At 46.7% G+C, this 18,533-nt stretch overlaps 2 protein-coding genes across 2 annotated transcripts; both read left to right on the top strand.

The window, feature by feature from the left end:
• The first annotated feature begins 208 nt into the window (after window positions 1-208).
• On the top strand, window positions 209-1,433 carry SMIM34 (small integral membrane protein 34). The gene is given in 2 exon segments (XM_046648336.1): window positions 209-299; window positions 302-1,433. Coding segments are annotated over 2 exon segments (519 nt in total). The 3' UTR covers window positions 730-1,433.
• Window positions 1,434-16,037: 14,604 nt separating this feature from the next.
• Window positions 16,038-16,769, top strand: LOC124231299 (uncharacterized protein C21orf140 homolog). The gene has a single exon (XM_046648010.1). The coding sequence runs from the start codon at window positions 16,038-16,040 to the stop codon at window positions 16,767-16,769; it is 732 nt and encodes a 243-aa protein (XP_046503966.1).
• The last annotated feature ends 1,764 nt before the right edge of the window (window positions 16,770-18,533 follow it).

Raw genomic sequence — 18,533 nt, 5'->3', positions numbered from 1 at the left:
ATTTTAGGGACAATTGACATATTTATGATGTTGCATGTCCTGTTCAAGAGCTTGGTGTTTTGAACTCTTGATTTTTAAGAATTTATCAACATATATATTATTAGGTTCCTGCCAATTCAATAGAGAAAGTGTCTTTAAGCAGTCCCACGTTTCCTGCTATTGCGAGGCCCTGCTGGCATTGGCTGAGCCAGGCAGCCCTCAGCCCAGGATGCTGGGTCTCATCCAGACCTCTCTATTTCTCAGTGATCAAGTGGACTCTCCGGGAGGCCCCATCCAGACCCAGACCAGCACTGTCCTGGGCACCTGCTGAAGGCCCACATGGAGGGGAACAACAGCACCAACTCCACCAGGGCCCTGAACCTTCCAGATGGGACCAGCGCTGCCTGGTACATCCTCACCATCATTGGCATCTACGGAGTGATTTTCCTCTTCCAGTTGGCCAGCGACATCCTCAGAAAGAATGATAAGTGCTTGGAAGATATGCATTACTCAAATTTGACCTCTGAACTCAAAAAGAAAGGGCTCCAGAGCAAGGTGGCCAAATGCTCCACACTGACCATTAGCAACAGAGCTGTCCTGCCGCCCAGCCAGCCCAGTGTGGGGCCAGAGCGTGGAAATAGCGGGCCCCAAACCGAACTCCAAGGGACCCCTGAAAGTCAAGACAGGCAGGCCTCTACAGGGGCCAACTTTCTTGCCGGGGAACAGCTTTGGATTTATCGGGAACATTGAGAGAGGAGTCAAGGTCCTTGAATGGGGCTGGAAGAGCATCTCTGAGCTGTGGGCACTTCTGGCTGATAGGGATGTGACTGAAAGCCAGCATCCCATTTCCTTCTCAGACTTTCTGGCACTTTGGGAAGAGAAAGCAGGGGCAGCAGCTTTCAGTCATATTCATTCTTCACTGGAAAAGCTTGTGCTCCAGGGAAGGGCATGGGGCACTTAGTGTTCCCAGAGGAACATAGGAGACTCCTGAGGGGTATATGGGAAGGTGGCCTCCTGTTGTGGAAAGAAGGCTGAGTTTGGAGTCAAATGCCCTGGATGAAAACTGAACTTCTAGGGGGTCATATGAACTTTGAGTGGCTAGTGGCTCACCTGGAACACATGAGGGCTGCAATATATGGTCTCAAATGACCTTTCATTCAAAGACTCTGACTGGAGCATAGAACCAAAGTTGTTAATATCAGAATTTAGTCAGAAGTTCTTCATTTTCATTGGGAGGATGGGGTCGACTGAAAAAAAGCGTTCATTTTGCAGTCAGAAGAACCAATCTCTAGTCTGTGTTTGATTGTCAACCACTTTGGTGTCCTTGCGCACACCACTTCGCCTCTCTGGACCTTCGTTTCCATACAGACAAAGCGAGGATAATGATGCCAGTTCTGCCAATCTTACAAAGTAGATAAGAGCTAATGAGATCATGCATATGAATATATTTTGAAAAGTAAAATAAATATGTAAATATAAGCCTTGTTGTGGTGGAGGTGATGATGATTGATGCTGATGGCGTATTGGGGTTGGTGGTGATGGTAGGTTGGGTTGTGCTAGTGGTGGTGGTGTTGGTAGTGATTGATGGTGGTGGTGTTGGTGGTGGTTGATGTTGATGGTTGGTGATGGTGATAGTTGATGGTTGGTGGTGGTTGATGTTGACAGTGGTGGTGTTGGAATGGTTGATGTTGGTGGCGGTGGTAACGCTACTGTGGAACAGGAAACAACTAGTCCACTGGCAATTGGTCTGTAAGCAATGGCTGTCTTCCCTTGTCCTACAGGAGAACCCATCTGCATAACAGGTGATGACCTGTGCTCTGAATCAAGTCCGTGAGATTCAAGTTTTACGTGTAGACAGAACAGCCACTTTTAGGTTTGTTACATTAGGCGCAGTATGATTCACTCAAATGTTTTACAAATATCTATTACTCATATACATGTCTCTGCCTAAAAAAAAAGAAATAAGATCTGGCATAGATGACTGATTAACTTAGAGCAATTGGGATTAGCTGAATTTCTACAAGTGGCTTTCAGCAAGCAAAGAGAAAAATTGAATCTTATACCAACTTCTGTGAAGTTCAACCAGTTTGGCTTTTGGGGATGTTCCCTACGAGTGAAATATTTTTTTCCCTGCCTGCAGACAGTCGTCTACACCAGCCCCATGATTTCATAAAGTTCAAACTTAATCCCCAAGCTTTTGTTTTTGGAAGGTGGGATAGACTTCCAAGTATTTTTCTTTGTTTCCATATTTTCTACATCATCATCTCACGGGTTCTCCAACAAAGTGTTGGTTTGTTTATATGGTTATGGCTGGGCTTTCTCCGTATGTTTGAGTTGGTTAAAGGGTAGGACAAAACAGAAGACACAAAGATAGACAAAATGTAATCCATAATGAGTAAGAATGCAGAATGTGTTAAAATGGGAGTCAAAGGCCAGAACTTAAGTGAATTTAAGGATATGATCCTCTCCTGTTGGTCGCTTTCCCAGTATGCATTTCCACCTTCTTTAACCCAACAGCCTCTAATTTACGTTTGGGGATCCATGTGGCTCTAGGGAAGCTGGAACTACTCCCAGTTCATGGGCTGAAATAAGCGACCTAGGTTACTCCAATCACTGTGTTCCATCTCCCAGCTTCACTGATCGGCTCCAAGACAGACCCATGACCTAAGTAAGCCCACCCCATAGGAATGACCTGGAAGACTTTAAGGGGGAATTCTGGGACACAAAAGCACTCTCTTGCTCTGGATGGTGTTAAACACAGATCTGGAATTGCCGGAACCATGTTGCCACCATGAGAAAAGCCAATTTGAGGGCAAAGGCCAACACAGAGAGGGGAGCTGAGAAAATTTTAGAGACTAAAGTCCTGATCGAACTGTGCCTACAGCCTTAAATTTACCACTGGATTGTTTTAGTTTGTGAGCCAGTAAATTCCCTTTCTTAAGTCCATTGGAGGCAGGCTTTCTGTCCCCCTCAACCAAGAGTATCCTAAATGATACCACTGGATAAATAACTTCCTGAAGAAAATGGGCTCTGGAGTGGAATTTGAAAAGAAAAGCTATGTGATGTGGTAAGTTGAGATATTTCTTTCATCAAGATTTTCATATTTATAGTATTTTAGTATTTATAGGGAAAACATAGATTTCGTATGCTTCTTATGTCAGCTCAGTGATCACTTATGAGATTTCTTGTTGCTTGACCTCTCAAAAAGCATTCAACGAAATCTGTTCTCTTTAATCCCCAAGCCCTGACTCTGTCAATAAACTGCTATGGAAACCCCAAGGAGGGCTTGTCATGTTAGACACGTGGTCAAGGCCTAACTCCAAAGGTCTTTCCTAAGGAGCAAAAGCCACTGTCTTCCCATTGACACCCAGACAGTTACATGAGATCCAAGGGCATTTTTCCAAGTCACCTAACTGTTGCTTGATCCAACTTCCCCCACCTTCTGGGGAGCTAGTTTGAGAGTTTGCCTGGCAGATGTGTTCTTGGATGGGAACTGCATCTGCATAGTCTCCATTTTAAGCAAGACGCGTGGGAAGCAATCTCAAGTTATATGGATAGTTTATGCAAAATCCCTTAAATCTAATATGCTCAGGTGCAGAGCAATTAACCGCTGTCTTGGCAAACCCCATGTAGTGGGACTGGTGGGGAGGGTGCCTGGGCACAGCATGTGTTCAGTTCATAGAGTGGGGGAGAGATTTGCTTGTTCCACCAACCCTGGTGGAGACAGGAACAGAGGCAGCTGATTCCCAACATTCCAGACACTTTTTCTTTCTTTGTCCCTATAAGTTTCCCCCAAGGTTAGGGGATCAGGTCAGATAAGGCCTTCCTCTGAAATGGAAATTATTTAAGATCAATGCAGAATGGATCCAGTTGGCCGTTTCCAGGAATGGCTCCTCTGGGGACTTGTGGCTGATGGTACCAGGATTTGTACCAAATCGAGTCAAGGTTACTGGAGACTTCCTCTGTGATTGGAACACGTCTATTCTAAATAAAATTCTAATCGGCTCAGCTGCATTATCGTTGTCTGGTGTGATATAATTATCATAACATTTTAAAAAAAGATTGAAAGAAAGAATTCAGAGACGAAACATTTGTGAGTATTTACTCAGCCTTTCCTAGAGTGGCCAGTGAATTTGAAGCAGATGGCAGACATGGGATGTTGGGGACAGAAATGCTGTAGTCTAGTTTAAGTTTAGTTTCAGCTAAACTATCTAAAGGTCACAAAAGTCATTGGGAGGATGGTACCAGATTTAACCAAATATCTGTAGAATGGGTGCAGGGAAGAGAATAAGAGTAAGGACAACATCTTATTAATTTTGACATGACCCACTGCTTACGAAATTCACAATAGGTATTTGCCGAATGAATGAAGGATGTGACACTAGTGCGTCAGTAAATTGTTTCCAGTGGGTGCTCTTTCATTTGGGATGGTAGGTCCTAACGATTTTCACGAGGCACTTCTTTCTGGTGGAAATGTCTAGTCCCCAGAAAATATAATAAGCATGGAATTTGAACAAGGGGATTGGTTGGAGTAAGGTCCACTTCCAGAAAGCAAAGATAGTTGGATTATTACTGTCTACAGTCTCTCTCTATGTTTACAAAGTACATTTATCTTTCTATCTCACTTCGGTCCCTGGCAGGTGGGCGAGCTTCCAGCCTTGGCCCTGGCGGCTCCCTTTCCGCCCACGTGCCCAGCTCGCTTCTCTGTCTTCAAAGCACCTCAGACATCATTTCCTCCAGAAAGACTTCTGTTGCCCAGCCTCCTGCAGATCTGCTAAAAAAAATTCACTTAAAAACAATAAAAGCCAAAATGAAAGGACTTGGTAGGGCCAGGCACCGAGTGTGCTCCATGCGCTATCTCAGCTGCCTGTTGCCCACCCTCTGTACCCCTATATCCTACACTGCGTCTTTGGTGACACCCACAAATGAAGCTGGAGACAGACCACGCAGTCATTTGAACAGAGGGAGTGTCACATAAAGAATTACTAAATTGTGATGGGGAAGAAACTACAAGGATGTAAAGAGAACTCTAAAGCATGTCCCAGGGCTGAGGGAGAGTGTCCAGAGGACAGACTTGGAAGGGGGTCCGCTCCCTAAGGCTGAGGTTTAGACCTCATCAGAGAAGTTCTGTTTGCAGCCACTGGTTGGTGGAGAAGTTCATGGGGTTGCCTGGGCCAGAGCTGGGCCACAGTCTCGGGGCAGCAGAAAACAATTTCTCAGGGCCCTGGAGAGCCAAGGCTGGTGGGCGGGGGCTCAGAGAGAGTCAGGATGTAGGAAGCCCACTTGCTGGCAGGGTGATACATAGTCTGGTGTGCACTGTGCCCAGGATGGAAAGGCTACGGAAAACAACCGTCCAGGACAGAGGCCAGCAAGGCTAGTGGACGTCAGGTAGAGGGGTCAGGGGCTGGTAGTGTTCTGTGGACTGAGTGTTTACGGCCCCTCCAAATTCATATGTTGGAGCCTTATCCCCAGTGTGATGGCATTTGGAGGCGAGATCTTTGGGAGGTATTAGGTTTCCATGAGGTCAAGAGGGTGGAGCCCCCATGATGGAATTAGTGTCCTTATGGAAGAAAGACACCAGAGCTCGCTCTCTCCACCCTGTGAAGATACAGCAAGAAGGTGGCAAACCGGGAAGAGTCTCCCTCAGAAGCTGAATGTGCCCGCACCTTGACCTTGGACTTCCAGCCTCCAGAACTGTGAGAAATAAACGTCTACTGTGTAAGCCCCCAGTCTGTGATATTTGTTATGGCAGTCCCAGCTGACGAAGATGGAGTGTCCAAGAAAAGCCAGCACTGGACACTCGTTAAAGGAGGCAAGACAGATCATGTTCAGATGAGGGCAGTAGGGGAGGGAGACGCCGGTGTAGACTGAGCTGCACTCCAACTGAGACAAATAGCTGAGGTTTTTAAAGGGAGAACAGAGAAGACACAATAAGGGACTGGGGGCTGGGCGGAAGTGGAAGATTCCAGAAGGGGGAGGTGGAGAATTACTGAAAACGGTTTGGCAAGGTGGGTTGTACACAACGTGTATGTTGTGGGACAATGTACATTTCGTGGTTTCGCAGAATTGTGTTTTCTTGAGCCAAGACTCAGCGTGGGTGTGCGGTCATCTGTATGGACAGTGCCTAGAGCAGGTGGAAGCCAGGCTACGGTTTGGTCGAGCCTCTTAGCACAGAGTTCAGGGGCATCCTTTGTGCCATGTGGAGTTCGGAGCTCACAGGAGCCGGCTCGCTGGCAGGGCTCCGTGCAGCCTGGGGCGCATGGTCTCCCCATCAGGAGGGCCACGGGAAACAGCGGCAGCGTCCCCGGAGGGATCCCTGCCCCGCCCACCAGCTTGGCCCTCTTGTGCCCTGGGAAATTGTTTCCTGCTGTCGGAAGACTGTGGCCCAGCTCTGGCCCAGGCAACCCCACAAACTTCTCCTCTACCCTGTGGCTGCAACCACACCTCCTCTAACCAGGTCTGAACCCCTGCTTGGGGTGGGGACCCCCCGCTTCAGAGTTGTCCTTCCCTGGGCACTCTCCCGTAGCCCTGGGCACCTTTAGAGTTCTCTTTACGTCTTTATAGCTTCTCTGTTTAGTAATAGTAATTCTATACATTAAATGTTCGCCGCTCATTGAGGGGCTTTGCACCCAGAGTGATACAAGGTCTGACAAACAATGAAAGTCCACAGCCAAGCAAACTTGGGCCATGGTGGACGAAAGGAAGCTCAACAGGCTTCTGGACCCCGTGGTTACCGGGAGACTTCAATATATCCTTCAGCCTTAACCAGACGATGGGCCACTTCTTTCATTGACCTTGGCCAAGGATTAATGTTTAGTGTGGGACTGGCTCCATGACAATAAAACATTGTCATGGAAACCAAGAGACAGCCTCCACGTTTGTGAGCCTTTTACTTCTTTTTCATTTTCTATTACTCTAGTTAAATCGACCAATAAGCTGCTATGTACACACCACCTACTTTGTGCATGACGCTTTGCTACATAAAGCCTAAGACAGCTTCCTCTTACGTAGTTAAAGCCCGGAGGGTATAAATCATACAAGATTAACTACAAATACAAAAGTCAGGCAAGAGGTGCTACGTGACAGCATATTTATAACTATAAAATGGGTGATGGTGAGTGCTCAGAGGTCAGGAGGGGAAAAGCCACACATCTATTGTGTTAAGGCTGCTTCCCAAGCAACAACTTATAACCCCTTTTTCTTTCCTTCCCTCTCTTTTCTGCTCTTCATCTTAACTTCATCTTTTTGTAGCAGACCTATCAAAGTAACACTGCATATTGGCAAGGTGCACAACGTTCTTGTCCTGAGGTCATATGATTCCCCAGACATTTTCAAAGGACATTCTGAGCTGTTTTTACTCACACTTGTGACACCAAATGTGTGGGTTTTCCACACCAAAAATCAGTTCTCCCACCCTGCAGACCCCAATTCAATTCTGCTCTGACACTGACTGCCCAGAGTGAGTGCAGACCCCACAAGCCAAGGGTTCATCCCACAAGACTGCCCCCACCTCAGATGCCAGTCTCAGGTCCCAGGTTGTCACCTGCACTTCTGTCCAATTGCCTATGTCGACGAAAATAATCCATAACCAATCTATAAATGAAAATTTGGGTGAGTTTATTCTGAGCTTAAATCTTAGGATTATAACCCGGGAGAGTCTTTCCACAAAGGAACCGAGCACTCCAAAGAAGTGGGGGTACACAAGGTGGTTATATATCCTCAAAGAGGGTGTTTCACATATGATTGAAATGTCCCTTTTACAATAGTCACGAGGCTGCTCTGTCAGCACACCAATTGATGGAAATGGCAGATAGGTCTGCTGTCTCAGTGAACGCTGCAGGGTGGCAGGTGTGTTGCCTCCGGCTGGGGGGTCACAGATGAGTGCTGCAATCGGTTGCCAGCCTAAAGAAAGATGCTTAATCTTTAAGGAGATGCCAACGTTGGCAGGGGGAGGGAAGTTGCATCTTTATCTCAAGGGCCTTTGCTCTTGCCATAGGGAATCTCTAAAGCAGATATGCAATGCATGCTCAAGGGCCTCGGTCAGGCCCTTTTGGAAAGACAAGGTCAGGCCGAATTAGGTTTATACCAAATGGCTTCCTCATATACTCCAATATATCCTATTGCTTGCCATTTTTATTTGTCACCTATAAATTGGGGGTTCCCACGACCTCCTCCTCAGGTTCCATAATTTGCTTGAACGGCTCACAGAAAACACTTGACTTACTGGATTACTGGTTTCTTACACAGGACACAACTCAGGAACAGCCACAGGGAAGAGACCCACGGGGCAAGGAATGGGAGAAGGGCACTGAGCTTCCATGCCCTCTCCTGGGGCACCACCCTTCCAGCACCTCTGTGTGTCCACGAGCTCAGAAGCTTTCCAAATCCCATGTTTTAGGAGTTTTCATGGAGGCTTCATTACGCACACATGGTTGATTAAATCATTGGCCGTTGCTGGTTAACTCGCTCTCCTGTCCCTCTCCCCTCCCCGGAGATTGAGGGGTGGTGGTGAAATTTCCAACACTCTGATCACAGGGTTCGTTCCTCTGGCAACCAGCCCCCATCCTGCAGCTATCTAGGGGACCACCAAGAGTCACCTTATCAGCGTAAACTTGGGTATGGTTGAAAGGGGCTTGTGATGAATAATAAAAGATGCTCCTACTACTCCGGAAATTCCAAGGGTTTTAGAAACTCTGTGCTAGGAATTGGGGACAAAGACTAAATATACGTTCCTTATTCTACCACAGGCGCGCAAAGGCCCAGGCACTGTGCTAGGGCCAGAGATGCAGAGAAACACAGTCTCCTGGTGAAGACAGTGTCAAGGGAGCACTTACAGAGCAGGGCAAAAGGAGCAAAGCTGGAGGTGAGCCAGGGTCTTGTAGGAGTAGGGAGGGGGGCCAGTGAGCCTGGACAGATATGGTGTGGTGGGGGGATGAAGTAAGGATGGGCTGCAGGAGAAGAACCGCCCTTCAGGGACCTGGCCTGTGATAAACACCTCCTATAAAGGGAGAGATTCAGGGTGGATCACCTTCAGAAGGGGTCATGACCTCTCTTGGGTTCCCTGTGGCGTATGGACATCCCCTCCAATTAGACCCCTCCTCCCAGCCCTGGCAGGATGACCACTCAGTGTGTGACAGAAGGAAAACCTTCCATGGGCTGTGACCTCTTTGTAAGAAGAGCATGCATAAAGTGTTGGAAATTCGGGACAATATGTTACAACAGTACTGAAAAATGGATGGATAAACCGCAGGTCAGGGCAGAAAAAGAGATTTATGTCATCCAGCATCCGCACAGAGCAATATAATTCGACACACTGGCAAATTTAATGAAGTGAAACCAACCAGCGGGATTATGTTGATGAGTCTTCAATAAAAGTCATAAATGTCAACTTAAGCCACATCATTTCCATGACATGGATTTCTGCGTTGCCTTCCTGTGGGCACAAATCCTAAACTTCTTTGGAGATGATTATTATTGTAATTATTACTTGCCAGGGAGATGCTGAGCTGTCTGACCCCCAGTCACGGTCTTCCTGGTTGTTTGAAATCCTGATTATTTCGTCCCTTCTGCTGGGAGCTGCCACCATGGCCCAGACAAGTACTGTCACTCATGTGTCTCTTTATTAGTACGAAATGCAGAGGGGACTGCCTCCTCTCCAAGCCAGGCAGGGCCCTTTATCCCACACCCCCTGCCTTGCAAACCCACTTAGCACAGAGTTATATTAGGAAGTTTAATTAGCAGAAAACAAATAAGTAGGGGTCCCAGCTGGAACCCAGGCTGTGTCCCCTGCCGGGGGTTGGATGTGTCTGAACAAGTGTTGGCTGGAGAGGCTTTTTGTATGAAGGACAGAGGGCAGCTCTCCTCCTAGGGAAAGACAGAGGCAAGGAAGTAAGTTTGGCCCCCTCTCTTGGAGGCTGAGTGCTCAGAAGTCCAAGCAAGAACCCTGAGGTTGACTGGGTCTCTTTATGTCACAAGCGCACCCCAAACCATGCGGTGGGCCCAGCAGTGGAATGCGCTGATCAGCTTAAATCTGGAGCTGGAGTGGTCATGGCTTCCTCCAAGAGAACCTGAGCTTCATGGGAGACAGGTGAACACCTGAACCAAACTCAGGATACCATCAGGAGGGAGGGAGGGCGATGGAAGCAGGGTAGGTAGGCAACATATGTCCATTAAAAATGCGATAGGAAGGCAAGAAAACCAACATTTAATGAACGCTACCAAATGCTAAGTGCTTTGGAGTATACTAGCCTGGTGATCGCCTTATACGCTCCACGAGGTGGGTACTATTAGGGAATTGAGGCTCAGAGAGGTTAAGAAATCTGTATAATGTCACACAGCTGGCAAGAGGTTCAAAGTTGAGTCTACCAGATTCTCAAGTCCACGTGATGTTTCCACTAAGTCTTTGTCTAAAATATACTTTTATTTTCATTCAAGGTGAGGAGAGGGAAGGTTACAAGTTTGGGCTGGGTTGATTGCTGTCTCAGGCCACATGTACACAGCAGGTCGGCTGAGGCTCTGCTCCATGTCGTTGCTGTCCGCACTCTGAGAGCCAGGTTTCCGGAGCAGCCACTCTGGGAACCATCGCTGGTCTCAGTGCCAGAGGGCAAAGCTCTGGAGGGTCTCACTCGGATAATTAAATGCTCCAGCCTGGAAGGGACACCATCACTTCCGCTGGCCGCTCACTGGCTAGAATGAGCCCATGGCTGCTCCCATCACAAGCCATCCTACCTACCATGTGCCTGGAAGGCCCAGAGCCAAAACATCTGGGGCAGAGGAGTGATGGCTACCAGAGTTGAAGCAAATGTGAGGCTCTCAGACCAGGTGCTATGGACTGAATGTCTGTGTCTCCCCAAAATTCGTATGTTGAAATCCCAGCTTCCATGAGATGGTGTTGGGAGGCGGGGCCTTTGAGGGGTAATTGGTTCATGAGGGTGGAGCCCCCAGGACGGGATTCTTGCCCTCATAAGAAGAGACTCACAGCTTGCCTCCTCCCTCTGCTCTCCCCGAGGCGAGCATACAACGAAAAGATGGCTGTCCGCAAACGCGAGAGGCAGCTGTCACCAGATACTATATCCACCAGCATTTTGATGTCGGACTTCTCAGCCTCCAGAGCTGTGAGAAATAAATGTCTGTTGTTGAAGCTCCCCTAGTCTCTGGAAACTTCTTACAGCAGCTGGAATGGACTAAGACGCCATGTTCCATGGAGGTTCCTCAGGCCACCACAGGGAGCAAGGAGAAGCCCAACCCCATTCCCTACCTTCTATCTTTATTTATATAAAACTCAAATGTTTCTATATTAAAAAGTCTATATATGTTTACACGAAGAATGTGTTCTATTCCTTTTAAGACTAACTCTGAGGTCCCAGCAGCTCTAACATCCTGTACCCACATGTCCCCACCGGGCCCTGATTAGAACCTGCTTGAAGACAACAGTTCTCACCTTGACTTCACCCTAGAGTCACGAAGAAGCTTGTAAAAATCTCCATGATGCACAGGCCTCACCCTAGGCCAATTCAATCAGAACCCCCGAGCTTGGAGCTCAGACACAAGCAATGGGGTAAAGCTCCCCATGCAATTCCCGGATGCACCTGGGCTGGGGTCCACTGTCCCAGGCAGAGCCCGGAAGAAGTCTTGAGCTCTGTGTGTTATTCTTGCCTCCCAGGGGAGGGCCGTAGGAGAAGCCAGAGATGGAAGTCTTGGCTCAGCCAAACAAGGCAAGAAGTGAGCCGCAGGAGGCTGAAGAGAATTTGGTAATTACTCCAACTAATGGTTCCAGCTCCGGGCCCAGTGGGAAGTGCTGTCACTCCAGGCCAGGCCTGAGGAGGGCGTTCTCTGGGAGCTCGGCTGCTGAGCAAACAGGAAGCACATCTGGAGAGGGATGTCCTCCCACAGGTCCCAGGTATTCAAAAGTCACACATGCACACACGCGCGCACACACACACAACACAGGCCACATGCACTCACATACAGACACATATGTACACACACATTTACACACACATTTGCGCACCCTTTACAAACATGCAAACTCACACACATATGCAACATTCCATACACGTATACACAAACACACACACTCATGAGTCTGCACACACAAACACATACTTACATCCACACTTATATATATATCTTTTTTGTTCCACGAGAAAGAAAAAAATCCAATTTTAGGGTGAATGAACCTCAGCCCTTGCCTGGTCCAATTCTCTCATCTTGCTTGTGAGGAAAAGAAGCTCTGGAGAGGGTCAAGGAATGTGAGAAGCCCCCTTGTCCTGGTCAACTCTCCGTGGCTCTAGAAAGCACATTAGAAGGATTTTTTTAAAAAGAATCTCCTTTGCAGAGAAAGAGGTGACTGGGGACTCTTCTCTTGCTTGGCAAGGAGACAAAAGGGGCCCCTCTGCCCTCTCTCCCTAAGCAACTCGTCCTGCAAATGGGGCGACAATCCTTCCAACCTCACGGGTCCCAGCGAGGATTAACTAAGATGCTTCATGCAAAGGGGCCAGGGCCTTTCCTAGCGGTTCCAGAAGAACTGCACCTGGCAAATCCGAAAGTTTCTCTCTTGAGCAGGATGGATGGGCTGAACAGAGACACAAAGACGTGAATGCAAAGCAGGAGGAGGAGGAGGAACCGATGACTGCGTGGGAGAACGGCATTGAGAGTGGGGTCACGGGGACACTGTTTATATGCTGTCTGCACACTTCCTGTTTGCTAAGTGGTCTGTTAATTAAACCTCTACACGCACCTGGGTGGTCAGAGTACTTCCTCCTATTTCAGGGCTGGGAAGGGGCGGGCAGTGGGAAACCGAGGATCTCTTAACCTGTCAGAATTTAAATTAAAAAAAACTTTCTCATTACCTTTTAAGGTATAAACACAACGCCTGTGTGTTGTGAATAATTTCCAGCTACTGGCTCTTCCTCCATCCACACCTCTGTTCCACTTACCAGAGGGAACACTGTTAGAATTGTTGTGTCATCCAGACACTTGTCTATCTGGATCCGCAAAGGTAGATATAGATCCTTAAATAGATGTTTGATTTTTTAAAAATGAATCATACTCTGCGTCTACTTGCTTTTGTAAACCTAACGATAAGTCACGGACACTCTTCCAGGTCATTGATACCCACTCTGAAATGGAATCCACACAAGGAAAGGCCACACAAGCATTTGATTCTTTTACTTATTAATTGGCAAAATAACGCAATGGTGCCCTTCATAGTCACCTCCAAAGGCAATCACTGAGTTTTTTGAGTATTCGTTTGTTTGAGTACCATTGTGAATGCAAAGATTTTTATACATACATTCTGCTTCAATTTATCACATTGTTTATTGATTGGTTGATTGATTGGTGCTCAAATTCTTCCATCTTTGGCCATGGGAGCCTTCTTTAATTGACTCTTAGTTCCTTTCAACAGACCTGGTAGTCTTTGATGTCCCAACCTCATCTTGTACATTTCCTACCCTAGACCTGGAATGAAAGGATCTCTGATTCCTATAGTAGGAAACAATATTTAGAGACCATAACCTAGTGGGTAGGAGTGTACATTGCTACTGGATTGAGGGTTTTTTGTTGTTGTTGTTGTTACTGACCCAATAAGCAGTTAGGCTCATTAGTTTGAGTTTTATTTGTATATCTTAGAGACCATTTTCTTGTTTTGCTTTTTTTTTAAAAAAATGTAAAATTCTTACATTTTCTGGTCAAAACTGTAAAAGAAGATACGTTCAGAAAAGCCGAGAGGCCAGCCCAGTGGTGCAGCAGTGAAGTCCACTTTCATGGCCCAGGATTCGCAGTTCGGATCCTGGGCTCAGACCTATGCACTGCTTGTCAAGCCTTGCTGTGGCAGGCATCCTACATATAAAGTAGAGGAAGATGGGCACAGACATTAGCTCAGGGCCAGTTTTCCTCAGCAAAAAGAGTAGGATTGGTGGTGGATGTTAGCTCAGGGCTAATCTTCCTGAAAAAAAAAAAAAAAAAAAAGAAAGTCTAGATTTCTTACTTTTTTCATTTCTCCTGTTCTAGCCCTCTTCTTATAGGTAAGCATTTTTAATTAATGTGTGGTTTATTCTTCCGTTGTTTATATTTGAAAATATAGCAAATTTTCATATGTATTTATTGTTTACATACAGATATATATTTACACAAAGGATAACATATTATACATTCCATTCTATACTTCTGAACATGTTTCTCATATCAATACATAACTAAAAATTGGATGAGAGAAGCAAAAAACTGTTGTCTTAAAATTGACTTTGGGGCCAGCCTGGTGGTGTGGTGGTTGGGTTCAGGTGCTCTGCTTCAGCAGCCCGGGGTTCACGGGTTCAGATCCCAGGCATGGACCTACACACTGCTCATCAAACCCATGCTGTGGCAGCAGCCCACATGTAAAATAGAGGAAGACTGGCACAGATGTTAGCTCAGGGACAATCTTTCTCACACACACACACACGCAAAAAAATTGACTTCGTTGTATTATATGGTGTTTTCACACTGCCATTCCAGGCCACAGGGTCCCTTGGGGCAAGAGGGAGGAGGGGGTGACTGAACAGGGGGCCTCTGGGACCACCATTACCACTCCAGCCAGAGCAGCCACAGAAGCAGCCACTTCTGTTCTACATATTTGGCGTCCATGTCTCATTTGGTCTGAAAAATAATTCCTGCTACCAAAAGAAAAATCCCAAGACAAAATGGCCACAAGCCAATTGTCAACCCAAACCACTGATCCTGGCCTCCGAGAGAGGCTGTTCGGAGAGCACAGGCCTCGTGTTAACTTTGCTGTGCTGGAGAAGTCCTACTGTCTGGGGTTGCCTAAACCTTAATCCCAAGAAAGCCCTTGTGGGAGGAAAAGTTCTCATCCATTCAACAGTTGGGCAAAGGACCTGATCAATCATTTTGTCCACATCTTCAGTTGAGGGAATCCATTATGCACATTTATGAAACATCATTAACTTTGCATAAGGGGGCAGGAAAATACAAACAAAGGAAATTGAGGAGACTCCTAGCATTTCAAGCAAACTGACATTTGGCCTTGAGTACGTGAAATTAAACCTGCTTTCCAGATGGGGTATTGAATTAGCTCAAGAATTCACAGCCCCAGTGAAAGTAGGTACGCAGGCTGATTTTCTTTTGCTATTTGCCGTACTTTCTTCTGCCACCTGGAAAAATTATCTTGCTTGTCAGAGTGGGCAGACAGCTGGTGTGAACTCCATGCATACAGACATATGCCACACACATGTTCAGGCCTCATTGGACATGTCATGGCTGTACCTCTGGTGCCTGGCACAATGCCTGGCGCTTAGTAAGTGCTCAGTAAATATATTTTGGATGGATGGATGCAAATATTCCTCTCCATCCTCATGAACCACATGGAGAGGAGTCAGAAACTTGGCTCATCACTCTGAAAAGATTGTTGTTATGGGCTGGATTGTGTCCCCCGAAAATCATATGGTGAAGCCCTAACCACCACCCCCAGTACCTCGGAATGTGACTGTATTTGGAGAGAGGCTTTAAAGAGGTGATGAGGCTAAAATGATGTCGTATGGGTTGGCCCTAATCCAACAGGCCTGGTGACCTTGTTAGAAGGGGAGATTAGGGCTGAGTCATACATGGACACAGAGGAAAGGCCACGTGAGGACACAGAGAGAAGACAGCTATATACAAGCCAAGAAGAGAGGCCTCAGAAGAAACCACATCTGCTGACACCTTCATCTTGGACTTCCAGCTTCCAGAACCATGAGACAATAAATTTCTGTTGTTCAAGTCACCCACCCCGTGGTATTTTGTTATGGCAACTCTAGCAAACTAATACAATCGCCAATCTCCATCCCAGACTTACTGCAGAAGTGATGTCAAAGAAACATTTTATGTGGATAGCATTTCCATTCCCATACGGCATAAGCCATGAGAGAATAGTTCCGAGTATGTGTTCCATGATGCTTGGAAATCCAGTGTATCTATGGGACTGGCCCAGTGTAAGAGTGCCCTTTGTGAGGTCATCATTCCACTCTGGCTAGATCTCCACGGAGGGAGACATGCCAGCTTTTAAAGACCCTTGAGGAGCCATCATGCCTCACTTCACAAACCTTCTTTTGAGAAACATCATTAGCAGAAATCTATTTGATACCACCAAGAGGAAGCAATGCCTGCAGTATTTGAAAACCCTGAGAATGCTGCAATACGATGGATTTAAGACCGTATATTTGGGGGAAGCTGAAATCCCTGAAAGCCTTGTCACTGGGGAAGATTTTAATGACGGATATTACATTCAGACTCCAACTTGGTGTATTGTGCATGCCGGTGGTAGTCAAGGATGGGTGCCCTGGAAATATCGGATGTTCCTAAGAGATGAGTTATGCGTCAAACAAGAAGACAACCTCTTCTTCGAGTTCTGTGATGCAGCAAAGAAGGCCTATGGGAGGTGCGCCATTGTGGTCAAAGAGAGAAGGCTGCAGGATGAGATGAGGCCAAAGGAAGATAAAGAGTCAGTCATTAACTTAACGAGCATCGTGTGTTGCCCTGAGGTGGCCAAGTCCTGTGGCCATGAACTGCTCTCTCTGCCTTCCCTTTACAATTACCTGAACCCTTTAGACACAGCCTGGTCTTTTCTGAAATGGTTTATCATCAATAACAGAAAGGAGTTTTGTTTGCAGTCCATTGACAGTGTCTATTCTTACCAGTATATACTTTTAAGTGATTTAATTAGCAAAGGGATTGACAGGATAAACCCAAGCAAATGGAAAACACTAACTAACAAAGTGCGGAGATGGGAAAACTACTATCTTGGTAAATTTTCTTGAGGGTGATTCCTCCAACAAGTGGTGGGACTATGCTACAGGCATGGTCTTTACCAACTCCATTGGGCTCGATTCTGGACCACTGCAGCCAAAGACACTCCAACAGTGACCTCGCAGGGATGCTGTGAGGACTGAGGCTCCTAAAGGCATTGGCAAAGTACTTTAGGTTCACTGGAGGTTTCATTAAAGGTCATTGGTAAATTAGGGATCTCGACTTCCATCCCGTTAAGGCCTCTCTGAGGGCTATGTCACAGGGAGGATTAGAGGCAATCCAGCCTAAACCAGCTTGGCAGTGAGCAGAGCTAAAGGTTGTGTGTTCAAAATTTTGGTCTGAGAAACAAATAGAACCAAGTGCGTAATCACAAAAAAGTTGAAATTAAGTAGTGTGCCAACCAGTTTCAGCCCACCAATGTAATCCACAGGAAGCCAGCTTGCCAGCAGCTGGAGATGTGGTCCAGACAGGCTCTCTCCTTCCCATTGCGTGAAAGCAAGGCAAGAAGCATCCATGGAGGTGAAATCCCATCCAGATGCTCCAAGGCAATTTGGTGGTCCCAATAAGAACCTGGAAAGCTATCACAGTGATTGGTTCAAGGGGGACTTGATGGGTGAACAGGTAGAGGGAACGGGGTCTGTGGAACCCCCTTACCCAATTCATCTCCCATCCCAACCCAAGAATCCCAACAGGAGGTCATAAAACTTTGTCATGGAGTCGCATCTCAGTGCCCTGAGAGCTAAGCCACGTGCAGTTGGTGCAGCAGCACCCTGTTCCAGTTTGGGGCTGCTGCTGATGTAGATTGTAAGGATTTATGGTGATATTTTTCACTTTTATAGAAAAAGGCCTGCCTCCTATTAAACACATCATGAAGTTCACTCTTGTTTATATCTGTTCAGATAGTAAGTTTACAATGGAAGTAATTATTCTGGGGTGTAATTATTCCCCAGTAACTTCTGGGGTTGGCCTGGTGGCATAGTGGTTAAGTTCGTGCGCTCCGCTGAGGCAGCCCAGGGTTTGCTGGTTCAGATCCTGGGTGTGGACTTAGCACCGTTTGTCAGGCCATGCTGTGGTGGTGTCCCACATAGAAGAACTAGAAGTACTTACAGCTAGGATGTACAACTATACTAGGGCTTTGGGGAGAAAAAAAAAAGAGGAAGATTGGCAACAGGTGTTAGGTCAGGGCCAATCTTCCTCAGCAACAGAAAAAGCATACCTTTAAAAAAAAACAGAGATCTCTTCTAGAGGGTGACTAGTTGATAAACGATCTAAGGGGAGGCTCTAAAAAAATAAAAGTAACTTCTGAGCATTTCTACCCAACTCCTAACAGACTTGCCCATTTACAGGATTGTGAGCGGGGCTCCTGCTGGCCCAGCACAGAAGGCATCAGATTCCTTGCTTGTCTTCCTGCCCTGCTTCCTTTCTGAACCTCCCCGCATTATTCAGAAACGCCTTGTCCAATGAAAATAGATGTTCAATGCTTTTCGGCCACCAAGTGGTGGACTTCTGTAGCATCTTGTCCTTGTGCGTTTTATCTGGGGATGAACTGCGCCTACAACTGCCGACCACATGGAACCAGGCCATGTCAGTTGTTGCACAGCCCACTTTACAGCCCATGGTGTTGTGTTTGTTTCCCATGGCTGCTGTAAGAAACTACCACAAACTTGGTGGCTCGAAAAAACCGAAACTTATTCTCTCCCAGTTCTGGAGGCCTGAAATCTCCCAGTTCTGGAGGCCTGAAATCTACAATCAGTTCCATTGAGCCAAAACCAAGG

This window comes from Equus quagga, chromosome 21 (assembly GCF_021613505.1).
Source record: "Equus quagga isolate Etosha38 chromosome 21, UCLA_HA_Equagga_1.0, whole genome shotgun sequence".
Taxonomy (NCBI): Eukaryota; Metazoa; Chordata; class Mammalia; order Perissodactyla; family Equidae; genus Equus; species Equus quagga.
Note: the sequence above shows the minus strand (reverse complement) of the source record. Positions and strands in the feature narration are given on the sequence as shown.

What these genes read in the sequence shown, in the direction of transcription:
- LOC124231299 (XM_046648010.1), top strand. Translation starts at nt 16,038, where the DNA reads ATGCCTCACTTCACAAACCTTCTTTTGAGAAACATCATTAGCAGAAAT.